Genomic DNA, 26,773 nt, shown 5'->3' with positions numbered 1-26,773 from the left:
CAAGGAAGTGTATTGGTGGAAACTTTGTGGAAACGGGCAAGAGAAAAACGGCAAGAAATAACGCAACTGGTTAAGAGTTTGTGCCTGTGGGGGGTGTGCGTGAAGGTAGCAGGGTTATTTGCAAAACTGTCGGAGCACAGAGCAGGGAAAGAATCACTCCCCGGGTTCTGGTGGTGCTGAACATAGCCATAGCTGGTACTTAAGGAAGTAGGCAAAGAAATATTCTACGTTTAAAGAAGAAATGTCAAAAATTTTAGGTCTGGAGGCCTTGGCATATAAAAAGTGGTGGAATTTTTCATGTAAAAAATTACATAATCGACAATGACTGATGGGGATGTCTTTGTTAGTCCCACATTTGCTACAAATGCTTGTAAGTCAGCTCTGGTGGTAATAGCAACAGGGAGATACTGTTATGAAAAACACTCCATTAGCCATTGACATTTTAAGCAGTTTGGACCTGATCCATGAAAGGTTTTAAATGACTAACATACCTCACTTTCTAATGTAAATTACAAAAAAGTCTAATCCTGTGCTCAGCTTCTGCCTTCTTCACCCGCACCAGAGAGCTGAAGGCTCGGAGGGGAAAGAGCCCATAGCAGGGGGTTGCTCAGAAGACTCGGTTTCCAGTCTGCCTTTAAATTAGCATTTCACCACTTTCTAACTAAGTGAAAAGAGACTTAGGTGATCTGCATGTCGAGGCCTACCCAAAGAACTTCCCTCAGAGGTGGATGGAGCGTGTGGATCACAGCCTTACCCCCAGCCTGGCAGAGGAGGGATCTGAATTCTGCTCTTAGTTCCTACTTGAGCATCCTGGTCACCGGGCGCAGCGGGGCCGGAGGACCTGTGACCGGCTGCCACCGCCGCATCAGGGAGCGGCGGGAGGTGCCTCCCTGGCGCCCGGCGCTAAACGCCTGAGAGGCCGGTCCCGCATATCTCCCCGCGGCCGCGGTGCGGGGTGCGGTGCGGTGCGGTGCGGTGCGGAGAGCCGCCCCGGGTCCGGCTCCACTAGGTGGCAGGATGCCGAAGGGCTCCGCGCTGCTGTCCTGGAGTCCGGGCGGGTTTAGCCCTGCCTCTACGCATTGTCTGAGGACATGATAAAGTGCGGACAGTTTCCTGGAGTCCTGCCTGCCCCGTGTTTCTTACTGGTTTTGTCATTAATAAAGCAGAATCGGGAAGGATCCGAGGGAGGTCTGAGACACAAAGGAGCCCGGTGCGGTGACAGGGTAAGAGGGCACTTCTTAGCTATCCGCAGTCTGCGAGGGAGAATTGCCACGGCAAAGAGAAATTCTTTATGAAAACACAGTGGGGTGTAGCGAGAAGCGGTGAAATAAAAACTGTCTGGAAAGTTAGCAAAGAGTAACAGCTGGTTAAATTGTAGCGCAATCTATAAGTCCGTAGAGAAGCGCGTTTGCCTCTACAGAGCCGGTTTAGAGGGGAACAGCTGCGTGCTTAGGAAAGAGTGACCTTTTCCATCCATATTTTTTTAAGTTACAAAAGTGAAAGGAAACTCGAGTGTGTAAATATCACATTAAAGTATTAAATAAAATTAAGCCTTATACAGAATTAAATCACAAGTTCTTATTCCTGCTTCTTGTCATCTTTGTTTTCTTTTGAACATGCTTTCTACTGGGCACTCTGAAAGTGGTAATTTTATTTGTATGGCATGTGTACAACGCTTCAGAAACAGTTTTGGTGTGAAGCCTGGGTGTTTGGGCTAAACTTCTTAAGGATATACCTTCAGTTCCCATTCCTCTCGGTGCAGGTAGCTGTGCCTGCCAGAAAACTTGAAAAACTGAAGCAGGTGTATTTTAAAGCGGGTACGATCGCGCTTGCCGTTCACATTCATTCTCCCCTCGGCTCACCGTCCGCCCCTTTCCCCCCAGGCCCCCTGCGCCGCTGCGCTCTCCCGCGGGACCGCGCACAGGTGTAGGGGCAGCCGGGGGGGGGGGCTACGGGAGCTTCTGGCTCGGGCCCTGGGCACCCACCCAAGCCAAACCCCGTTAAACCCGGCTTCGGCTCCCCCGAGTCTCAGCGCGGTTGCGAGCCGGGGGCCGGTGGGCTGGGGCGGGCTCTGCGGTGGGAAGCTGCGCGCTCAGTGGGGCGAGGGGGTCTCCGTGCCCCAAGCGGGGCTCTCCTCGCTGCGCTGTCTCCGCCGCCCCGGAGCGAGGGCAGAGGGCGCGTCCGGAGGGGTGGTTTCTCCTCCACGGCCCCTGGTCGGGCGAGGGGCTTAGCGCCTGGGGGAGGTTGGGGATCCGGCGTGAGGTGACTCGCGAAGCGGAGTCGGCGGGAGGAGGTAACGGGCTGGCCGAAAGCCGGCGGGGAGCCGGGGAGGAGAGGGCGGCCGGGGAGGAGAGGGTGCGGGAGGCAGCGGAGGGAGCCGCGGGGCGCGCCCGGTGCGCGGTGCCGGGCGCGGCGGGGAGGCGGGGGAGGAGGCGGCGGCGGCTCAGGCAGCGCGCGGGCCGGGGCCCCAGCCCTCCCGCTTTTGAACCTGGGCAAAGCAGAGGCGGGGAGAGGGGCAGGGGCAGGAGGCAGGCGGTGACATCAGAGCCGGCCGAGCGGATAAGGTGGGAGAGCCGCAGGAGCGGAGCGGGCGAGCGAGGCGTCGGCGATTAGCGGCTACCGCCGGTCCCCCGCGCACCGCAGCGCACCGCAGCTCCGGGCACCATGCAGAGGTCCCCCCTGGAGAAGGCGAACATCTTCTCCAAACTTTTCTTCAGGTGGGAGCCCCGGCGCGGCGGGACACGTGCGGCCCCTGGCAGCGGGCAGGGGCGGGCAGCGGCGGTGCGGGGGGCTCAGCGGGGGCTCCTCTCGGCGGGGCCGAGCGCTGGGCACCGGTTAGCTCTGGAAAGGTCTGTGGGGAGAGCGGTGGCAGTCCCGCTTGTTGCAGGATGATGAGATCCCTCTTTTGTTGTTGTTGTTGTTGTTGCTGGGGTTTTAGCACCAGGAATGGGCTTTGTCTGTCAGGTGTTATAAACACTCGCTGGACCTGGACAGATGAATTTATGACATAATTTGAGCAACCTTTGGTAAATTGCTCAACTAGTTGATCTGTTCTTTTACTGTAAACTGTGACAACACGGCGGGGTGGAGGGGAGCAGGGGGAAATGCTCTCAGAGCAAGGATTCCTTCTCTTTGGCTTTTTGGGTGTTCAGCGTTTTCTCAGTGTGCGAGTGTAATACAAGATCTTACTGGAAACAGTTCCCTGGAAGCTTGAAAGTGTCCTCTTACAAGCAAAGTCCCAGGCACCTTTTCTTTCTCACAACTTCAAATAAAAAGCAAAGAAGGAGCCAATACCAACGCCTGGGTACAACGTACTTTATAAGACAATATAGAAGACTGAACGTGTTTTATGTGACATTGCTAGAAATGACACTGCCAACTGGAAAGAGTAAATAATCTTTCTGGCTTTGGCCCACATGCCACTGATTTTGCCAGGGTGTTGGTTCCCCCTTTTGTTGCTTGAGGGTCTTTCACACAGCAGGGAGGGGAGGGAGGAAATCTTGTGTAAGACCTGAACATAGTGACCAAAACGGGAACACGTGATGTCAAACCATAACATTGGCACGAGGTCTCTGCCTGAGCAACTGAGGGCTTTTAGCTCACTTTTTAATCCTTTTGGGACAGCTTTCCTTTTCAAGCAGGTTGGCCTGGACCTTTTTTTAAAGCTTCTTCAGGGAAGTGGGTCTGTATGAATCGCTCTGTTTGCCTGCCTCCCCCCACCGTGGCTCATGTCAGCCAGATGTGATAGCGGGGAAGGATCCCAAATGTAACCAGTTCCTAAAATGTTGCAAACATCCAGGTAAAGGTGAGGATCCTAGTGATGTCCTCCAGTGGTGCTGTAGTGGGAAAGAAGGCGTACCTGCTCTCAAATTCTGTTAGAGACAGGGAGTGTGGATGATGGGAGTGTAAGCCTTTACAAATTCTCCACAGAAGCTTCAGCCAGTGCCTCTGTCAAATATAAGATACAGATCTGTAGGAAATAAGGCTGCATATTGACTTCATTGTTCAAGGAACCACTTGTTCTGTTTCATTTTATATATTTGTAGAGCTTCTGTTGCAGTAGTGCTCTCTCACCTAGTACCTGTGATGCTGAAGGTGTCAAGAAAAAATCCCAATAAGATAAAGCAAATATACTTCTGATTCCTACCCTAGGTAAAGTTCCTGTGGCTGAAACCCGATGCAGTTCGTGCTCATTAAGTGCTTAATTAAACATCCTTGGGCCTGAACTGGATTTTTTAAAATCTTTAAGTCAAATCACAAAATCTTTGAATCTTTAAGTCAATTAAATGATGTTTGAATCATGCTTATCATGCATGATACATTATATTGTACCAGCTATCTGACTGTAACTGAAGTTATAATAATAAAGTGTATAAGGTTAAAGAGCTGTTTATGATGAATATTGACTAGAGCAGAGAAATTTCTTTACAAAACTTTTTACTAACATCGTTTCATAGAAAAATCAGACTATTAATGTAAACATGCAGTTCACTGGGTAGAGAACAGCCAAAATTGTATGTGAACATTTATAAAGTGTCTAATATGGCTCTAATACCTTAGGAATGGCGTTTCTGTGAATGACAAAGTCTCTGCTTACTTGCATTTTACCACATACACTGTGAATGTCTGTTTCTTCACAAATATTATATGCAATAATTGAAAAGGTCAAAAAAGTGAAAGCCACAAGATAAGAAAATGCATTACATCCAAATTTGCTGCAAAGATGTCTTTCTCTTAAAAATAAATAAGGATTTTTAAAACATACGTTATTGGTAGTGATGAAACCTGTTAGCTTCTTTTAAAATGCATCCCTTCAGTCTTCAAGGACTCCATCAGTTTCTGTCTCATCAAAAGTCGATCAGGATCAATGTTAAAGATTATTAAAAGGTAAGTTATCGCAGAGCAAAGATTCGTCCAGGTATAAGAATTTCACAACACTTTGAGGCATAAAGTTTGTGATGAGCTTTACAAAGTCAGAAGCATTTGCTACATATCAGTAACAAGAGACCTGTTCACTCAACTGGAAACACGCACAAGGTAGTGGCTAATGAGTGAGATTGGAACAAGGTTTGCTAAGATGTCAGAATATTCTGTTAGTGTTGTGACTGAATCTACATACATCATTGGTTTCTGATACTGATCATATTTGGTAAAGCACTCCAGGACGTGCCTACATTTTAGTACATGAAAACGTATGAGACAGAACTCAAGGGCAATATATCTGGAATAAGTAGTCAATTCTTTCTGTTTTAAAAAAAATACAACCCGAAAAGATACGTATGGAAGAAGATTGCTTTTTCCAATGATGATGAAACAGCTGCTTTCAAGTACAACATTGCAGAATGCTTCAGTGAGGTAACTTTTATAGGAGGTTCCTGTGCAATTATGTGTGAAGTACCAGTCAATATAACGCAGTAAGTTGAAGGTTGCGTAAGCAGAAGTGATGCTAAAGTATCACTTGTTATTATTCAGGAAAACTTGCTGATAAATGTAATATTATTATGTAATATTGTATGAGTGGTTATCAGCATCAGCGTGTTGATATCAATGTCTATAAACCTATTGGCAAGGTTTTATTGCTTCATGATGTGTCCTGTTTGGGCTGGAGGGATAGGTTTAAATGTGTTAAAGTCAGAATGGAGCTTCTAGCTCATAAGCGAATAATCTAGACATGTTTCAGTATTGTTTGCACATTTTTTCTTAATTCTTTATGCCAAAAAGTGAGAAACTGTCATGTGTATACAAGGAGTAGTATGTTAGGGAAAATATTACCTTTTTGTAATTGCAATATTACCTTTTGTAATTGCAATTCTCTTGTAAAAGAGAATTGCTTGGAGTGGTCATGATAGAAAGTGTATTAGATATTAGAAATCAACTTTCATCCTAAAATTTGAACAATCCTTGTTTACAAACTGAGTTTCTAAACCAGCTTTTGTGCTGTTTTCTAGTGGACTCAGTCCATCAGACCTGCTCTGGTTGCTTCTTTCTTTCCAAACCAGAGAAAAAAAAATAACCTGCCACCTTTTTATGTAGCTGTTCAGTTGTTCCAAGAACAAGTTAGCATGTCGGGGATAAATGCTGGATTCCTTCTGCCATGTGTGCGCTGGGAGTGGTAGGAAAGGGAATTCCATTCTACACCTCACCTCTTCTAGGAAATAGGACCAGTGTTACCAGCATATGGTAGTGAAGGTGTTTTAGTGTCTTTTAGTTCTCTATCTTTGGCTCAGTTAATCTTTTTAAAGCATAAGAGCAAGAGTGACTCTGTAGTCTACCGGGTAAGAAACTTGTTTGCAAGTCCTGATTTCTGTTCTGGGCACTTTTTAGGAAGTATTTAGGGTGGATAACAGAATCCAGGACTTGACTTTTGAAAGTACCTAGCCCACGAGCTACAGTCACGGTTATTCTTTAACTCTTTCTAGCTTAATTCAGTCTTAATTGCAAATTTGAGACTACCTTGACCAAGATAGTTTCTGGTTTGAACAGGCATGCTCATGAGAATTAGTTTGAATCCCTTCAGAGAAAGGAACTAAAGCCAGGCCTGCCCTAGGCAGTCCCTGCTTTATCCTCAAACTGTGTATCTTAGGATTTGATAAAGAAGGTACTTAGGATTTTGATTCCTGAATAGAGAAGGATTTATGTGCCTATTTTCCTGGAGAAGTTTGGGATTTAATGTATACATTCATCCTCAAAACTTTCCTGTGAAACTGTCTTGAATTCCTAAAAATCCCAGGTATTGTCTAGGAAGCTTAAAGACCTAATTCGTATCTATAAATTTCACTCCGGAGGGCAGGTGTCTGGAAATTGTTATATCCAACATATATTTGGACCATCCCCTATCAATACCTAGCTGTAGTATCTTGCTCATCTTTCCTGTCTGAGTAGGGAGCCTCTGTGTACATTGGCAGTTATGAGCAGGCGGATTGAATTGCGCCGTGTGATGGCTCAGTTGCCGGAACAGCTGGCTTAGGCACTCATAGGAGGCAAATTTCTTATACTATATTCTTAAGGCCCTTTATGGGTCTAGTCCTGAGGGCATGCCTTTCACTGATCCCAGGTAATTGTAAATCCTGGCTGTTAGTGATGATAAAGTACAGATGCAGCCGCAACACAGATTCTGGCCCCGTGACTGCCTGGTCATTTGTCTGTTGCCACAAGCGGTCCTTGGAGACTCACTGGTCTGTTTGAAACAGCAAGCTTTCGGTGCTTTGGAAAGTCAGCCCCCACATGGCTCAAAGATGTGCGTGCAGGTTTTGGAATACTTTTGAAAATTTAATTTCTATTAATATTTCCAAGGTAAAATATGAAACTTGAAGTGAACTAGAGAAAGGATGCTGAGTCTCCTACTCTGAAATAATTTCAGCCACAGGAGTACCTAAGGCTAAGTCACATCCTTGGCTCAGCCCGATACTGCATGTTTGGTCTAAGGAGCAGAGGTGCAAACCCTGCATAGCACAATGCCCTTCTCTGGCAGATTTATACCTCTGAAGCACAGTTGCCTGTATCAAGTTGCATCTGAGTTTCTGAAATATATCTAAAGCTTCTTTTCCTCCTGCAGGAGGAAGACTTACCATCTTGATATTCAAGATGAAATGATCAAGCATTTGAAAGATTTACAGCCTTGTCTGTACCTTTTTATTCTCGTCCATGCTTATTTGATTTTGGTGGGATAGAAAATAATCCATCCAAATCCTTGAATTCTTTTTTAATACTGTAGGCAATGACATGGAAAGTGGTTTTATTATCTGTATTATAGAGTCTTCTAAATGCCCTAACAGAAATTTGAAGTCCACTGTCCTAGGGACTGGAAAATATTTGATAAGGAAGTCTGTTTTGAAGATCTTAAAGTCTAAGTAGATAGCACAAAGGTTGGGCCGAAAAGAAGTCTCTTTTTTAGTTCTGCGGAGAAGAAAGTAGCATGTGCAAGGACTGGGATTTGTTCTGGGAGCATGTAATAAGGTCAGTGCAGACTGCTTGACATCTCCTGCCCAGGACTTTAATCGCACAAGGATATCTCTGGTGTGACACAGTTACTTCAGAATATTCTTGCAGCAAACAATTATCACCTCTTTCATGCAAAAGAGTCTGAGTTTCTGAATATCTAAATTTTTGGATGTGCTAATTTTCGAACTGGTGAGAATAGTGTGACTTATTGCAAAAGAGTTCTACAAGTTGCCATTATCTTTTTTTTTTTCTTTGTCCCCCCTGCTTTGCAGCATAGGTATGTAGGTATAGCGTTTGCGGGGCAGGATGGTGCCAACCTGGGTAATAAAGAGTCACATTATGTCCTCTAAAATAAATATGTCAAAGGTCAAATTAAACTGTAGCATATAAGAAAACTTTAGTGATACACATTGCAATTTTGCAATGTAAACTTGTAGATCCAATTCAACTGCCTTTCAGAGGGGGTACGCCTGGGTGAGACGAACAAGAACTCACAGGCTGTGTTTACATATCACTCCCTCTCATATCAGCAAAAGGATCTGCATGAGCATTTTCACAGTCAGCAAGTAGCTAAACCAAGGCTGCATTGTCGTGCAACTCCGAAAATTAGGAGAGAGTAAGTAGGCTTTTAAGACGTATTTTGAAATGGCATTGTTTGTCCCTTGCAAGCAGAACCCTCCTGCCTGTCAGATACGGTAAGCATCCTTCCTGCAGGAGAGGGGAGGCAGGAGACGGGACTGATCCTGGAAGGCAGCACGTGGAGTGGCCCGCTGCAATACTAATGCCTTGACTCCATGGGCAGGGGGGTGCCTTAGGAGAAAATCCTAAGTGACAGCTGGGAAAGGGCCTTGCTTTCAGGTATGTTCCTGAAATAGATTCCATATTATTTCCATGTTTTAATGTTGATATTTCTCTTTTTATAAACTTTTTTTCAACTTCTAAAATAAAAGATGTGAACCTTTATTGTATTAGAGTCAATCTGATATTTCACTTTAAGTTGTTTCAATTTAACTCTGTTTAAGGTTAATCTATAAAATCTGGGATGCTTTTATTTCTCTGGAGGTAACAGATACAAAGAAAACAACCCCCCAAAAAAACTATCGTTGCTTTACTTAAAGCACAAGATCCTTTTGGAAATCAGAAGATATGAGACATTTTCTCATTAACTTGCAAGGGTCAGGCTGAAAAGTAGCAGCATCAAATACCAGGACACAGAGAAGATGGCAAAGAGCAAGTAGTAAGAGAAGCAGCCCCTAATTCAGGTTTAATTCCATATTAACATATTGGCAATTTACATTTTTATATTTGTAGTTAAATAATAATAAAAAAAAAATCTTCCCACCCTCCCCTTCCCCTGATTGAACCACCACAAATGTGTTCACCAGTTTGTGAAGGTGTTTATACCTGATCACATGTCAGTCATGGCGATAGAACAAATTACAGATTTGGAAGGGGCCATTGCACCTGATGTGCAACTGTATGCTAATTTGTTATGAGATGTATCTATAAATGTATGGTTGAGACAGTGGAGTGCTAAATCGGGAGAAATTTGTTGCTGTCACATTAGTGACACATTTGGGATTTTTTAGAGTTCAGTTCAATCATGAATAACACAGCTCTGCAATAGTTTTGCCGATGCAAACTTTCTGCAATGTTCCTTGGTCTTTCAAAGGACTAGGAGAAAGAAATCTCTTTCTCTTATTCTTGTGGTGGGATATATAACTGAGAAAAAGAATGATGAAGAAACATCCTCTCCTAGCCAGTCTCACTGTAGGTATATGCTGAAACAGCCTTGCAAACCCTGTTTGTATTGCATCATCACCACTATGTTATTTTGATAGCTTTGTTAAAGAAACATTTATTCCACCTGACTTTGGTATCTAAACAATTGACAGATTTTAATAGATTGAATGTATTCTGTCCTTGGATCTTACACAACTTAAGTAGCTTTGTACCCCTAATGTGCTTTGTTTTCTCAAAAATAGCTCTAGGTACTTCTGCAAACCAAAATACTTTGACTATCTTACTAACTCTAAGGAAAAAACATTGAATTTCTGCTAAAAATCTGAATCTCAAATAACATTTAGAGATTAGATAATAATCTGAATAAGTGTCACTTCACAAACCTGGGCATGAAAAGGCAAGCCTTCCCCAAGAATTGCTGTGGAGTAATCCTAATTAAGATTCCCTATTGAAATCCTGGGGTTTCAGCAGAACATTGATTATTCTTAAAATGGTGCTGCTCACAGCTAGTGGCAGAGTCGATGATATCGCAGCTAAATATCTTCCATGTCAAATAACATCTCATGAGGAAGAATTGTTTATTAGTGAAAAAATTTAAACCTTAATTTTTGTGATCTGGGGGGAAACAAAACAAAACAAAAAAGCAGAAAATAGTAGGATCTCCATTTACCTTCTGTTGTTGAAGCCCTGCAATAATTACGTGTAAATATTCAGCTCAGAGTGTTGCATTTGTTTTTACAGGGGAAAATGCTAGAGATTTAATATAGTTTTCAGAACATACAACATGCTATTTCAGCAGGCTGCCATTTGAAACAAAATAACTGCCACCCTACTCTGTTGAGGGTAACCAAGGCGCAGGAATTAAACCGTGGTGCTGGGCAGTTGTGCTCTGAGGACGCGCTGACTTGTCCCATCTGTTAGCAAGGATCCTGCAGAGCTAGGGTCACCCTTTACGGCTGCCTTGCAGGATCCTCAGAGAAGAGTGCCGGAGGTGCAGACACTCTTCTGGAGAAACAGTTTTGAGTGTAGTAGAGTTGCCACCTCCAGGATAAAGTAAGCAACAATTTACAATTTGTTCTGGTGCCGGAGTGATGGATATCTTTTGGGAGAGGATGGGAGTGCAGAGCCTCCCGGGCTGGTTTGACGCTTTGGGAATGTCTGAGATCTATGTGGTACCTCAGGCTTTTCCTGCAGTCAGTAGGAATTCGTGGCTCTACAAACACCTTGTAAAATTTAGACTCCAAAGCATCATAATCATAGCTTGATTATGTTCCCTGGCCCCCCTCAGCTTAACTGTTAAAAGAAGGGACAAGATAAAACCAGAGATGCTTTTCTTACTCTGTCACCATCACGATTTGGGTCCAGTTCCTTAGGAGCTGCAGGCACTATGCCTAACTGTATTGCACACGAGTATCATTGCTTTGTAAGAGAAGGAAGGGAAGCCATGGTCGCCTTTGTGCTGCTCAGTAGCTATTGCCGTGTTGTGCACAGGACACCTGTTGAAATGAAATGGTACCCTTGCAGGAGACCTGCTCTGCTCTGTGGGTCTTGGATAGCCCAGCCCCACTGCTCTGTTGCTGTCCCAAGGCCCTGCGCTTCTTGACCGAGCGGCTCTGATGGAGCCGGGGAATCCCTGTGCCCGGGAGGGAGATCTGGGCAGTTGGCTTAGCAACACAGAGGCTCTTTCTGTCTTCGGTGACATGCAAAGCAGCCTTAAGGGAGAGTCAAATCCTATTGACAAGTTAACGGTCTGTGTTAATGCTCTCTGGAAAGCCAAAGACATCTGTCCTATTGGTACAATTTGCTCGGGTGGGATGAGGCTGAACATGCTGGAGAAATAGCTGCAGTAAGAAATCTATTATATATTGCTAAAGTGAATGACAAAGAAATGGTATTAGAAATCTACCAAAAAAGAAGTTAAAACAGTACGTTAAGTATGTGATATTTACATATCACGCTCATAAGGTATTTTTTGCTACAGGCAATCAATAATAGAGGTGGAACTTGTTTTCCTTCTTTTCTTCTTTCTTACTGTACACCCTTGAAACTTGTCCCCTGCTGGGTTTTGTGTGTGTGTACCCATAATAACATTCCTAGTTAGTGGCAAAACTCTGACAGCACTACAGGTTTCTCTGTGAAAGAGTTCATTAAATGCCAGCCAGTAATCCGGTGGCATTTGCTAACGTAATGCTGTAAAGCCAATCTGTTTCCCTTCCTTCTTGCTCTCTTCCTTTCAGAAGAAATTTCCCGTTCTCAGAAAAGAGGAAAAGAAAAAACTCAGAATTAATGCTGGCAAATCGTTTCTATTAAGCCCAAAAATGGAAAAGCCATAGTCATTGGCAGACTGACTGAGCTGCGTTACCTGGTGATAAAGAAACATTGATAACTACAGATTATATTGCCAGTTAAAATAAATTTATAGCCATTTTGCATTTCAAAACTTTGCAAAGAATCCAGAGCATAATGGTAAACTGGATGATATTGGAATCTGGCAAAAGGTTGGTTTCAGGAGATATTTATGTATTCTAGGTCTAGTATATTCCTTTTTGTAAAACATACACCGTCTCCCACAGCTCTTGACAGCACAACCCAAGCAGCTGTTGAAAATCTGCCGTGAGACAAACAGCACGTGACAGGCCAGCTCCTCCCATGATTACCATTCCAACCCGAAGCCACTTGGCACAGCTCGCAAATTGGCCAGATCTAGTTAGGGTGGGACTTCCGATCAGGGCCAGGGCAGCTGGGAGATGAACATCTCTGTGCAAGCCCTGCCAGCAGCCTGCGGTAGGAACCTGGCTGCAGGCTGGGAGGTCCCCGGGGGAAGGTGTCAGCACTGCTCCTTTAGCTGGCTGGAGGAGTTCGTCTACCATAGTTGCAGCTACCCTGATGAGCAGAGAGATGAGGACAAGGACTGCACAAAGTCTGTATCGAACTTGTTGACTTGGGAGAGGAGGGTGGTTTAGGGACCGCACAATTTAGGTGGCACTGAGAAGTGCACTCAGTTAAAAGCCGAGTAGAACAGGAGACGTTCCTAGGAGTGCAGGAGATCTGTTAAGCATGCTGCCTTCCCCAAATGATAAAACAGCCTCTCTGCTCGCTTTCTAAATGCTGTCACGTTTTGTTACTTCAGGCAGTGGCAAAGTGCCAGGTTAGGTGCTAATCAAAAGTATAAATAAAATCAAATGTGTGGAGGGAAACAGTGCAATGAAAAATGTTTTACCAAAACATACAAGGCCTAAAACTGTAAAGCATTTCTCTTTCAAGACAAGTTGGGAATTGCTTATTGCAGTCTCACAGCATTACTAAGGGGCTCAGCAAGGTTATTACTTAGCTACAGTGCTGGGAATTATAGAGGTTGTTCAGGAAGTACTGTCACTTACTTGCATTAGCTGCAGTAGGGGTTTAGTATCCCATAACTTGTATTCATTTTATCATTGCCAAAATATCTGCATATGCAGAACTTTCGGTGAAGCCAGTCCATGAGATCCTCTGTTCTTGAAGGACAGGGATCAGCCATTTCTGCACAAGATATGCACAAAGCCAATACCAGCTGGTCCTTTCTGCCATCAGGAGATGGCAAAATACAAATCAACACCTGATTTGCAGTGGCCTTCAAAGACTTTTACATAACAGTTTTATTTTAAATTAAAAAGTCGTGGTGGGTTGACCCTGGCTGGATGCCAGGTGCCCACCAGAGCTGCTCTATCACTCCCCTCCTTAATTAGACAGAGGGGAGAAAAATATAACGAAAGGTTCGTGAGTCAAGATAAGGACAGGGAGAGATCGTTCACCAGTTACTGTCACGGGCAAAAGAGACTCAACGTAGGGAAAAAAAATCATCTAATTTATTACTAAGCAAAACAGAGTAGAGCAATGAGAAATAAATCCAAATCTTAAAACACCTCCCCCCACCCCTCCCATCTTCCCGGGCTCAACTTCACTCCCGGCTTCGACCTCCTCCCTCCCAGCGGCACAGGGGGACGGGGAGTGGGGGTTACGGTCAGTTCATCACACGGTGTTTCTGCCGCTTCCTTGTCCTCAGGGGGAGGACTCATCGTTCCCCTGCTCCAGCGTGGGGTCCCTCTCATGGGAGACAGTCCTTGACGACCTTCTCCAACGTGAGTCTCTCCCATGGGCTACAGTCCTTCATGAACTGCTCCAGCGTGGTCTCTTCCATGGGGTGCAGACCTTCAGGAGCAAACTGCTCCAGCGTGGGTCCCCCACGGGGTCACAAGTCCTGCCAGCAAACCTGCTCTGGTGTGGGCTCCTCTCTCCATGGATCCAAAGGTCCTGCCAGGAGCTTGCTCCAGCGCGGGCTTCCCACGGGGCCACAGCCTCCTTCAGGTGCCTCCACCTGCTCCGGCGTGGGGTCCTCCACGGGCTGCAGGTGGAATCTCTACACCCCCTCATCCTCCCTCCATGGGCTGCAGGGGGACAGCCTGCTTCACCATGGTCTTCACCATGGGCTGCAGGGGGATCTCTGCTCCAGTGCCTGGAGCACCTCCTGCCCCTCCTTCTGCACTGACCTGGGTGTCTGCAGAGTTTCTTGCATCTTCTCACTCCTCTCTCTGGCTGCAAAAGCTCCCACTAGGGTTTTTTACCTTCTTAAATATGTTATCACAGGGGTGCTACCACTGTTGCTGATTGGCTCAGTCTTGGCCAGCGGCGGGTCCGTCTTGGAGCCGGCTGGCATTGGCTCTATCAGAACAGGGGAAGCTCCTAGCAGCTTCTCTCAGAAGTAGCCCCCGTGCTACCAAAACCTTGCTACACAAACCCAAAACAAAAGTTTTCTTCTAATCCATCTTATTACATCCCTGAAAACGTTGGCCCCTATTTCCAGTAGTAGTAAAGTTTATGGATGTTTTACCAATGACTCTCCAAAGCGGACTTTCCTAGCTGCCTTGCTGTAGCATACCACAATTTGTGTGTTATTTCTCAGCTACAGTGGTGTCAAAAACTGACCTAAAGCCCACATGATTCATCTGAAACTGTAGTACGATTGCAGAAATGAAGGATAATCTTCTAATTTCTTAGAACACATCCTCTTTGCAGTGGGTGTGATGTAACTGTTCACTTGGAAAAGATCTTTGTGCTTTACTGAATTATGGGGATTGTAGACTGGTGTCTCATACAATTCATAACTTCGTTAAAGTGAATGTTAGTGTGCAGGTGTGTGCACGCAGTTGCACACAAATAGGCTTTGACTGTTGTGCTAAGGTCTTTTAGCACTCATGTAGTGTCTAATGATGTTCTTTCACCTTTGTGTCAACCTCTGCACTGTCAGAGGCTCCAACTGAGAATGGCGATTACTATGTGTATATGTTCTTACAGGAATATGGGTAAGCATCTCCAATAAGCTGTTTGTATTTTCTAAGTGACCATGGGAAACATAATTGTATTTCTTTTGCAATTTTGTTAACTGTTGTCTATAAATAGAATTTAAAACAAAAAATTTTGAAATTATTGATGTTTTGCAGGTCATAACTTTTATTATAATCATAAATCATGTGGGTTTCTTTTTTATAAACTGTGTTTACATATGGAAGCATGACAGCAATCAACCTCAAGCTACTTCTTTCACAGGCATTTAATTTTTTTTGAGGAAATATTTTTTAACAATGGCAGTAAAGTAGAAACTCAAATAGTTTCAAAATACATCATCAGTTCTTATGGTTGCTTGTTTATATTTTGTTTTAGTCCTGTGCTTTCAAAAAGATTTCCTAACAGAACCTGCTGCAAAATTTTGTACAAGTTGGCACTTGGGGATTTGTAGGCCTTTCAGGAGCCTAATTGTTCAATAAAATTAATAATGATTTATAAGGATTTTCTCTACAGAATAGCCATTCTGGAGTTTTTTCCTGCTTTGGTTTAATTCAGTATGCCCTTTAAATTGGTATTCAATTTTTTAAACATGACATTTGAAAAAGGAAATGCAGAATGTTTACATATGATGGACGCAATGAAGATCTTATGAGTCCTGTGAAAGATCTCATGTGTTAAGTGCATACTGCGATGTAAACTGTCAAAGGAACACTCAAGCTATATTCTGTCTTACAGGAATGAGACTTACACATCCAATTTACTATAGTTCTGATTCATTATTTATTTATATGGACATAGCACACATTTGGAAATACAGTACAAGGGTCTCAATCCCCTGAACATTTGTCTGCTACTGACTGAATAGGAGGTTTGGGGCATGATCCCACCTCAAAACTGATAAAATGCAACAATTTTGGAAATATTCTTTTAATGTTATATTTGTCAATATAATTTTGTAAATACAATGCAGAGCTGCACTATATTATGTCATTGTGTGTGTATATGTGTGTGCATGTGCTGTGGACAAAATATTCAGGGTGAGACATTGCAACTCCAGAATTAACCTCAGAAACTGCTGATTTTTTAATTTTTTTTTTTTTTTTTTTTTTTGTGTAGATGGACAAAACCAATTTTGAGAAAGGGGTACAGACGACGGTTGGAACTGTCAGATATTTATCAAATCCCTTCTGCGGACTCTGCTGATAATCTTTCTGAAAAACTAGAAAGGTATGAAAGATTCATGAAATAACATTTCAGCAATCACACTGCAATTTTCATTAAAAAGCTGTTGGATAAAATGTTTAAATAGCATTGGGTGCAAGCTGGTTGCACCCGTTGACTGGCTCATTCAGCACACAGTTGTCCTTTGGAGCTGACTGGGATCCCTGGTGCAGATGTATCACCCAGATGCTCTAAATTACTGTATGCAGGTGCCTGTGACATCTGTCCATTGCCCAATGAGGCCAGACTCACAGTTTCAATGTTAGTTCCCTGTTCTGCTGTTCTTTCTTCCCAAAATACCCTTGTAAAACCTTGTGTTATTTTTTTTTCTTCGACTAAATAACATTCTTAATTTCCTTTGATACCACCTTTGACAGACAATTGCTTCTGCAGAAATCATGCCCCGACTGTCCTCATTTAGGCTTCCTCTCTTCTCTACCCTATTTCAGTTGGTCCTAATTCAGAAACTGTGCTACACTTGGGACTAACTCTTAAAGATACAAGTGCCCAAATCTTGTCCCTCTCCCCCAGCCTCCGGTTTAGCTTTCCCTGGCGTGCCAGGGCAGCTCATGTCTGCAGTGTTGTGCCAATCAAATTTAATTGAAGTGTGACATATGTATTCAAAACTGGTAGAAAGTATTGAAAACATTGGTATGTTCGATGCATTTTGATAGTTTATAAATGGAATGTTCTGGTTATTTAATATTCTGTTGAAAAATGGAGAAAAGACCTAGCTGAGGGAATTCTTAGGAGTGCTTTAATCTGTGAGATGAATTTTGACTAAATATATGCCTTCTGTGTATTGCATTGCTTCTGATCAGCAATTTCTTATCAAATAGAAAACTATTGTCCCAGCAACACAGGTTAAAAATAGTGCTGCGCAATAGAAAAGTCACATTTTTGATGCTTTTTTGGTGTTTTCTTTTTTGCAGCCTGAAAGAGCTCCAAAACATTTATTTGCCTACTATTTGTCCTTTGGTCTTAAGTACAGCAGGTTTCTTTAAAACATACAATGTGACCTTTTCATGAATTAATTCCCTGCGGGGTGATGTATGGCTGAGTATTTAAAACTGCCAAATATGTGGCTGAACTAGGTTTGAACTTTTATAGATCTATCAAGTCAATGAAGGCCAGGTCTTTGGGGTCTCTGCAAAGCTTTCTTTCATTAGTCACCTTAGCTAAATCTCCTTGGATATACTTGAGTGACTTGAAGTATGTCAGAGCCATAGACCCATGTATTTGCTCGCGCAACTTAATGGCCTTGTTTTTTGGTTCCTTTTCAGAGAGTGGGACAGAGAGCTGGCAACTTCAGAGAAAAAACCCAAACTTATTAATGCTCTTCGACGATGCTTTTTCTGGAAATTCATGTTCTACGGAATAATGTTATATTTAGCGGTAAGATTTGTTCGTTTTTTCAGTAAACTTTTAGTGTTTCATAAATAGATCCAAGTGTTAGGGATTGGTAAGTTAATACAGAATCCTGTGAGTAGCTACAGATTTTGCTCTGTGTATTGCTTATAAAGATAATAAATACAGAGAGATACTCAGGGACCTTCATTAAAAAAAAAGTATTTTCTGATAATGTCTTAATATCTTTAGAACATACATATTAATGATTTTGACATGTACGTAGTGCTAGGTGCTGGCATATGCTTCTCCAAGTACAGGTAGAGCACCTGAATTTTTGTATCGCTGCTGAACTAAAGTTATCATTTTCTCATGTTACGGTTTTTAAGACGTTTCTAAGGAATTTTCTGTCCTCACATTAAAACAAACGAGAGTCCAATTTCACATGATTTAGTCAATTTTGTCAAAGTGACTATCAGCCAGCTTCATAGTTAAATACTTTATTCAGCTTTATGTATGCAATAAACAAGTTGTCTTCATTAGTGGTAACAATTCTGCATAAGTAACCGTGTGAGATATGCTTGGATCTTGGTGCGTAGTGCTCCGAAATGTATGGTCAGGAACTTGATGTGAAAGTCGGAACTGATTGTGTTTGTCACCTTTCCAACTTGTTAGCTAGGATTACCCTGACTTACCAAATGCCACCTGTTTGACAATCCTATCACTGGGGTTAGGAGCTGTGAAAATAGTTTTTATTAATGATGTCTCACTAGGTGTGTTGGATGGCCAGACTGTAAATCTGAAAATTACTGTTAACCAATATGCACATTAAATATCCCTGTTATTTTCAAGTTTCTGCAATTTAGTCATAAAAGTGAGATATTAAACTCCATGCTTCTCTGCTGAAAATGCTGTGGTATGAGAAACTGCAGCTATAATAGCCCAAATGGCCCAAAGTGGCCAGATGTACTCAAGATAGTGTTTTCAGATGTGAGATGAATCTTTAGGGCAGATTTTTATTTTTGGAAGATTGATACAGTAAGTAACTAATTCCAATGGCATTAGTGTTGAATGTGATCTAGTTTAGCGGTACTTTCAAGGTCATGGATTGGGCAGAAGAAGAGCGGAAGGGGAATTTGTAGAAAATAGCCCACAAATGTCTCTGAAGTTCGTGTTGCTTGCTATAAAACTAAACTTCTCTTTTCTTCTGGCTTTCTGTCGAGTATCCCAAGGAACTATGCAAACCTTCGTGCCCATTAGAATGACCCCTCTCACAGGCAGAAAGGGGAGGGTAGTGTGGAGAGTTGTCATCATGCCCATGAACTTGCTAGTGACTCCTCCGTAGAAGGGAAATTTCAAGCTAGGTAGATCTTCCGGGAGGTAGATGAAGAAAGATCATAATCTGCTCTATGGCAGCCATGCCAGATGTATGCTAAATGAAACCACACCAATGTCTATACCTTCAAGTTTTAATAATTTTGTATAAAACACTTGAAACATAAATAAGAATATGCTGAAAGTTAAAACACATGTCCTTAACTACATGCAGACTTTTCAGCATTAGAAGGGAATGTTTTAAGGGTGAAAAGTTCTAATGCATCAGGCAGCGTTTCGGGTCAAAGAGCATTTCTCAGGGTAAGCATCGAATTTGGAGCCTGACTTCTGCTAGTTTTATGCTGGAATGGTTCCACCCCAATAAACTTCCATGGAGTCCCTCCTGTTTACACGGCTGTGTGAAAGACAGGCTGATCTTGCAGATTACAAAGTAGGTAAATTTATTGAGGGTTCTGGGATGAAAGTCCTGTAAGATATTCTTAAATGTATTAATTTGGACATGCAAATGTTCTGGTTTAGATCACTGCTGATTTCATTTGGATAATTAATAATGGACTATGATTTCACTTCAGATTGGATTTTCCCCTAAGAATTATGGAAAAACTGATTGCTGCTTTCTTTTGTAACACCATGTCTAGGGGAAATGAGTATCAGTAGTAGAATCAGAGAGTCATAAAGTAAAATGCTCTAAAGAAAAAGGAAGAAATTCTCAAATGAAAATGGAAATTGCTTCCCTCAAAATGCAGCGTTCACTTTCTTTTTAGTCTATACAAAAATTTAGGATGTACCTCAGTCTGTCATGCTGCTTCATGGATTCAAAATAAAAAAAAAAAAAAACAAACACCCTATAGGCCTTCATTTTTTGCAATCATATTTAGATTGTCTCCCAGATGTAGCTCATAAAGAACAACTCTGAAATTTCTCTGTGCCAAGGCTTGATTTTAAAATAAAACCTAGTTTGAAAAAGTTTTTTACATTTTATCTTTTTGCTTCTTTCTCCTGGATAGATACATTCACACATGGGTGTACACAATTCTGATTAAAAATAGGGAATTCAAGAAGTCAGCTCCCCAGCCAACTTTGTTCTCTCCCAGTTTAAGTCTCTCCAGTTTTTTGGACTCCTGTCACTAGTGAAGAGCCTCAGGTCTGCTCTCACTGCCACTCCTCTCAGCCTGAAGTCGCTGCTGGTGCAGATCTGGTTCAAAGAGACATGCCCTGCTTGTCTTCTCCATACACAAGGGCTGCACGAGGAGAAGGGAGTGGAGATGATGGTTACAGCGCTGTCTCTGCTCACTCTGGAGGGCTTTTCTGCATCAAACCCCGGGCTACCCTCTGGCTGTTTGAGTGTCATGCAGGGCTGGCAGGCACAGAACCTGCCTGAGTTCTGTGGTCAGTTAAAAAAAGGTCTAAATGGGTAATTTTTCTCTTCTGTATCTTTTCGTTCCCTTCTTACAGTGTTAACTTGCTCCATGCTACTCAACTTTCTCTTCTCTTCTCTATTGCAGTGCTTATCTTTCCCCTTATTTCTTTACCTCTTTCTCCAGCAGTGACCAGATTTCCACACTTTTAATGCCATCTTTCTCTCCCTCTAAACTCCCCCAAAACAAACAAAAAACCCCCAAACACAACCAAACTCCAAAACCTCTAAATCCAAATAACTTCAATGTGATTTCAGTTTTCTTTTGCTTCTCTTTTACCAGAATTTTTCTTATTCTTTCCTATTTTCAACCCAGTCTTTCACACATAAAGGGCTGCATAGGCTTTAGGAAAGACACAATGGATCAAAGCCAATTCTTTTGACTCTATGCCTGTGTGACCAACGGAAGACAAATAAATCAGCTCAAGTTCATGCCTAGAACGAAAGGCAGGAGGCAATGTGGCTGGAACGGAAGTCGATGAGTCAATTAATTCTCTTTGTCCAGGTAGGGCAGTTAACCACCTAGGACAGGGCCTCTTGCTATCTAAGCAATCCTTCTTTCTAAACTCTTTCACTTCGTTTGGTGACTCTTCTCTGGGATGAGAGCCTTTGTGGACTCCTACCTGATTCTGTCTTTTATTTGCTCCTGCCGTCTCATTACTGCCTTTAATTTTTTAACCTTTTTCCTCATCAAGCCAGAAACTCCTTATTCATGTCAGGTTTTTGTTTCTGAAGAAAACAGCAGTTCTACAAATTTACCCTATCATACACTAGAATAGGTGTTCCTGCAGAGTCTGCCAGCCAAAACTATCGGAGTCATGCATTCCTGTTAAAAGTTAAGCAGTGTCTGAGGGCTTTTGCGGGCAATATTGAGGATAACTTCCTTTCCCAGAGTACAGGTAAGTGAAGTGTGTGTGGGCATGCACATGTGGGACTGTGCAGGGTTGATTTCTGTGTGTGGAATTTTTAACGGAGTACAATTTCAGACCAGGTGAGGACAGAACAGGACTGTAGAATTTTTGAGTCATATTCTTTTTTGTTTGTGGTTTTTTTTTCATTTCTTTAAGAAATCACAGACAGGCAATTCAGCACATAGGAAACAAAATCTGCACTTTTCACAATGAACAAGGGAAGATTAAATCTTAGTTTAAAGTCTTGATTCCGTTATCATTAGTCTTCATTTTATTGAAAGCTGTAAGAGGAAAAACTCGCTGCTAAAGCCTCTGGTGTTCTTTTCAGGCCCTGCGCACGGAAATTAATGGGAGCTTTGCCATTAATTTGAATGGGGACAGGATGTTGTGCCGTACTGGCATAGGTGCAATCAAGTTGTGCGTTCTTTTGAACTTCACTTTCCTTTCAGCTCTTCTCTTGTGTAATTCCTGAGCCATTTTCACGGCACCTTTCTTGGAGCGTGGTTTAAACTCTGCTGACATCCCTGCTGTTTGTGTAGTTGTTGTTGCAACTGGCATCACAGCTTTGCTCTCATTAGGTCTAGCAGTTTTTCCGTCTCTCCCTTTCCCCTCACGCGCCGTAGGTGATGATGTTATTGCAGGGTGGACACTTGTGCTCTGGCCCCCTAGAGTACTACGACTCTCCCTCGTAAATAGCGTTGTGTCAGGCACGTTGAGTTACTGCACTTAATGTATCTGCTCCCCTGCTGCTCGAAACAGCTTCCGTGCTTCACCTCATCAGCAGATGTGTCTTGCAATTTAAAGAAAAGGTGATATGACAGTGAAACAAAAATCTTGCTTTTTAGCACGATACAGGCTAACAAATTGCGTACTTTGCTGTGAGGATCGGTTTTATTCTACTTACATTTTTCTCTTATATTCATCCCCATGAAATGTATATTTCCACTCAGGCACAGCAGCTGCTAACATTAACTTAGAAATGGTTTTAGTATCATATCCCAAAGGACCCTAATGAGGATTTCCTGAAGTTCTCGCATATAGGTCATGGGTGTGAGTGAGGAGGCAGGGAGGGACATGAAAGTCCCAAAGCACTTCTTGGGCATATGCCAAAACAGAGATGTGCATTATTGTCTTCAAATGCAGAATGATTGAGCATATGGGGGATACACGTAATATAAAAGTGCTCATTGTGTAAGAATAGCCATACCAGGTCAGATTGGCACGGTATCCTGTGTCACACTCTCATTTCTCTTCAGATCTTTGCTCTTTTAATTAAGATTTCTGTGAGGGGGCTGTCTTTGAGTTTCTCAATGGCCTGTGATGAATGCAGAGGGAAGAGCAAGGACAGGAGAAGGAAAAACACAACTCTTGAAAACTGGATTTTCTGTTAGATGCAGAAATCCCTTTTTTTTTTTTTTTTTTTAGGCAGGTCATTCTAATCAGTTTGTTTATCCATGTTTATATCAGTGTGTAATTTTGAGGCCACAAGACAAAAAATGAAAAACAGGTAGTTCTGCTTTCGTTTGTATGTAGACTGGATAATAATAACTTTGGTAAGTAAACTGATAAATCTCCACTGTAAACCAGTGAATTTTCACGCCCCATGAGATAGCAAATGATTTGGCTTATTGCCAGCCATTATTCTACCCTTAGTCTGTAAATCACCTTTTTTTCGAGCAAGCTAGGCATGTATGCAATACCTTTATAGTCACAACAAACACAGCAGCGGAGTGTGGCATTTTCACTGGAAAAAGAGTAAATACAAAAAAACCCCAACAAACCTTGCTATTTTAAGCCTATATATAAAAGCTTATCTTGGAATCTCTGAGAGTATGAAAGCACCGTATTGTCCTTGAGAGGTGACCGTTTTGTATTTTGTGAGTTTTGAGGAGTTTTGGTTTGCCGCTTCGGGATGCATGTGGTCTAAGCACAGCTGCCTTGGGTCATGTGTGTTTTAATAAACACTCCTCCCTTTGCCCACTAATAACACTGAAGTCTTTGTCAAAACCGGCTCCAGGTTTACAGCATTGGTGTTTAATTTGGGAAATGTAGTGTGTAGCGCAGGTATGCTATTTGAAATGTAAAATGTCATCTCTTCTGTGGAAAAAGTGAATGATGAATATCAGCTCCACTAACAGTGACATTCAAAAGGGGTTACAGTACAGGTTGTAGAGGTACTTGGGTTTGCTCTTGTATAAAAGACCAAAAGAAACCCAAAGGAGAAGGGAAAAAATTAAAGGGGATTTCCCCAATCTATTTATCATTGTAAAACATTAATTACAGCTGAACTTCACTGGTTCGCTTCTCTCTGAGTCTCTGTATGGTGGTCTGTGTGGCTCTTGGCTGGAAGGCAGTACTAATAACTTTTTGGCAGAACTTAACACATTCATACAAAAAAATAATTCAATAGTTTCTTGCTATTTTTGAAGTATCAGATGCTTTCTGCTGAGACGCAACAGAAAGAAGGATAAGGAGGCACACATAATAAGTTCTGAGCACTAAGTATTTTTACACTGAGTATAACAATGAAGCAAAGGAGCACATAGATACTTCATACCCTTCAGAAGCTCATGCAGAAGATGAAGCAAATTAGACCGCAGTACACCGATGATTTTTGCAGGTTTTGGGGAAAGAAAGAGGGGGTGGGAGGCAGAGATGGAAAAGGATGAGGTTACAGGAGTGAAAGCGTGAGAGCGATGGGGGCAGGAAGGGAAATGAAAGGCAAAGGTGAGATAACACTAGTGGGGTTTAATTACAACAGAAAAGGAGGCTGAGGGCAAATGTGATAGCAGGCTAGGGTAAAGTCAGGGCTATGGCAGATCACTTGGAAGCCTTGAGTTTAGCAGTTTGATACTGCCTCTTTTTCCTCTCCTACTCTGGCTCTCTACCATGTTGCTCATCTGGGAAGGGAGGTGCTGGGGCTACTAATGCAGGAGGGACTGGTTTCTGTCTGTGACTTTTATTAAACTTACCTCCCCTATCATTTAAACCCTCTCACCCTGCTTTCGTTAGAACCCTGGATACAACGTCTAGAACTGTTGAGTAGGATGATCCAAATTGTTCATACTTTTATTCTGTCGCTATTTTCATTTACTTTATGTTTTAGCTATATCCTCACTGTGTTGTTCTGGTGGTGTTCATTTCAGGAGCTCTGTTCCTGTGTCCTCTGAGTCCAGTAAAGTGCAGTGAGAACTGTTCCCTAGGGGCCAAAACAGAGATCCAGCCTGCTAAACTGGATTCAGTCATATGATGTGGTTAATCCATTACAACTCTGAAAAGCAAATGTGGAAGCTAATCTCAGTTGTCACTTTTGTAGAAAATGATCAAACAGAATTTACAAATTAGATTTGCTTTGGTGGAGTTGCGGGAGCATCACAGATTAAGACAGCAGTGAGTTGTCTGTTCTCCTGAGCAATTACTGCAAATTTCTGTGGTCTGCACGGCAAACAGATCTGGCTTCCGCATTGAGGATATAAAGCTGCAAATCTCAGTTGTTAGGACTTGAAATTAAAATGTTAACCATTTTGAAAAAAATGAACAAACAGCTGACCAAAATGATTTTTCTTGTTTCCATCTGCAGGAAGTCACCAAATCTGTGCAACCCCTTCTACTGGGAAGAATAATAGCTTCCTATGATCCGGACAACTCTGATGAAAGATCCATAGCCTACTACCTGGGCATTGGCTTGTGCCTTCTCTTCCTTGTGAGAACACTACTTATACACCCTGCTATATTTGGTCTTCATCATATAGGAATGCAAATGAGGATAGCTATGTTTAGCTTGATTTATAAGAAGGTAATTGTTTCATTTACACTCAAAGGCAAACCTCTGTCTGTAGCTTACGTAATCTTTAGGCCAGTTTGTTGAAAGATTGATAGTTTTGTACACAAAGTACACAAAAGAATAATGTGGCTAACATCAGTTTCTGACAGCTCTCCATTTCCTAAGTCCAAAGAATTAAATACTTGTCTGTGTCTGACTTGACTGAAGTCAGCCTCTGTGTGAGTTCTGACTTGCTGGATATGTGGTGAGATGCCTTAATTGTTCTACCACTGTGCTCCTGTTATGCACGTGTATTGCAAAGGGAGAATGACATATGCTGGTGGCCAACGAATATTTTTAAAAGAGTATTAGAGGTGAAGATGTAAACAATAAATATAGCATAGAAGGGATTGAGTTTGAATGATACCGTGTGAGATCTCTGTAGCATGAAGAATCAACAGATACTGGTGCATCACGTGTTCACAAATCCAAAGATTTAAAAAGATGTTTGGTTTTACCAATAACAAAAGCAGCTTATTTAAACAAACATGTTAGTTACTCTAGTATAAAGCTCACTGTGAAAACATCTTTCAATAATATTTTTGTCAAGATAGGCACAGTAGGAGATTTTTGAGGGTGCACAGCAGCACACAGCATGCATGCTTAATTAAAACTTGCATTTGCATATATATCTATATACATAAAATATGCAACAGAAAGCAAGGTCTAAATCAATAAATCAATATTTGTAAAGCAATTTAATGGTTATATTAAATTCAAGTGACATAAATAACAAGTTTAATGAGACTTTCTTTATAGCATAAGCAGATAAGTGAATTGTTATTTGTACTACTGTACCATTGCCTATTATTTTTATCTGTATTTATTCTGTTTTATGGGGATGAGTTACATGGCCATTTTTCTACAGTTTTGTTCTCTTTTACAGATCTTAAAACTGTCAAGCAGAGTTCTAGATAAGATAAGTACCGGACAATTGGTCAGTCTTCTTTCCAACAATCTGAACAAATTTGATGAGGTACGTCATCATTTGTTTAATCCACTTGGCGATTCATCAAATACAAATGCTATTCTTCAAGCTGTTCATGACAAATATTAAGGAAGGAAGGAGCATAAATGACGGACTGCACTGAGTGCTCATTGTGGATATAAAGTGAATCACTACTTTAAGAAAATGCGTTGGCATGTGGTCATGGAAATGCCTGTTTTGATACTTATGACATCCTTTATCTACTTTATAAGTAGAGGAAACCTAAAAACCAGGTGTGCCATGAAAACGTGCTTGTTCTACAGTCCAGTGAGAACCTGCCAGGAAACCTCTCGGTTATGCAGTTGGTTTCACAGAGGTCAGAACTTGCTGGTTCAACCCTTCCATCCTCTTTTCCTGACCACTGTACCTTTTTACTAAGGTGATCCAGCCTGTTCCTGCCGTTGAACAAGCGATGATGTTCAGAATCCTGTTGCTACTATTACCCACTCTTCTAAAAGTCTGACTAAGTGTTGATGTAAGACCTTATTAGGAACCATTCCCAACACATCCGTCTTAGACAATACTTCCAGAATCTCCTGTAAAACTTCTCTTTCATTAAAGGCACAGAGGTAAATCCCTGCTAATGGGTCTGGGGACTGGAAGCTCTATGAGCTTCTGTTCAGCAAGTATGTTTAATTGGCCCATTGGTAGTACGAGGTTTGCTTCCTATGAAAGAAGCAAGGTCGGAGAGACTGTAGACACATGGCTGGAAGCGTAAGGTGCAT

General features: G+C 42.2%; 1 protein-coding gene across 1 annotated transcript in view; it reads left to right on the top strand.

Annotated features, from left to right (window-relative positions):
- The first annotated feature begins 2,520 nt into the window (after positions 1-2,520).
- The window catches only part of CFTR (CF transmembrane conductance regulator), a 92,567-nt gene continuing 68,314 nt past the window's right edge, over positions 2,521-26,773 (top strand). The window contains exons 1-5 of the mRNA XM_075743648.1: positions 2,521-2,717; positions 16,123-16,233; positions 17,511-17,622; positions 24,818-25,033; positions 25,947-26,036. Coding sequence (XP_075599763.1) covers positions 2,665-2,717; positions 16,123-16,233; positions 17,511-17,622; positions 24,818-25,033; positions 25,947-26,036 — 582 coding nt within the window. The 5' untranslated portion in view covers positions 2,521-2,664. The remainder of the gene's footprint in view (positions 2,718-16,122; positions 16,234-17,510; positions 17,623-24,817; positions 25,034-25,946; positions 26,037-26,773) is intronic.

This window comes from Balearica regulorum, chromosome 1 (genome assembly GCF_011004875.1).
Source record: "Balearica regulorum gibbericeps isolate bBalReg1 chromosome 1, bBalReg1.pri, whole genome shotgun sequence".
NCBI classification, from domain to species: domain Eukaryota; kingdom Metazoa; phylum Chordata; class Aves; order Gruiformes; family Gruidae; genus Balearica; species Balearica regulorum.
Note: the sequence above shows the minus strand (reverse complement) of the source record. Positions and strands in the feature narration are given on the sequence as shown.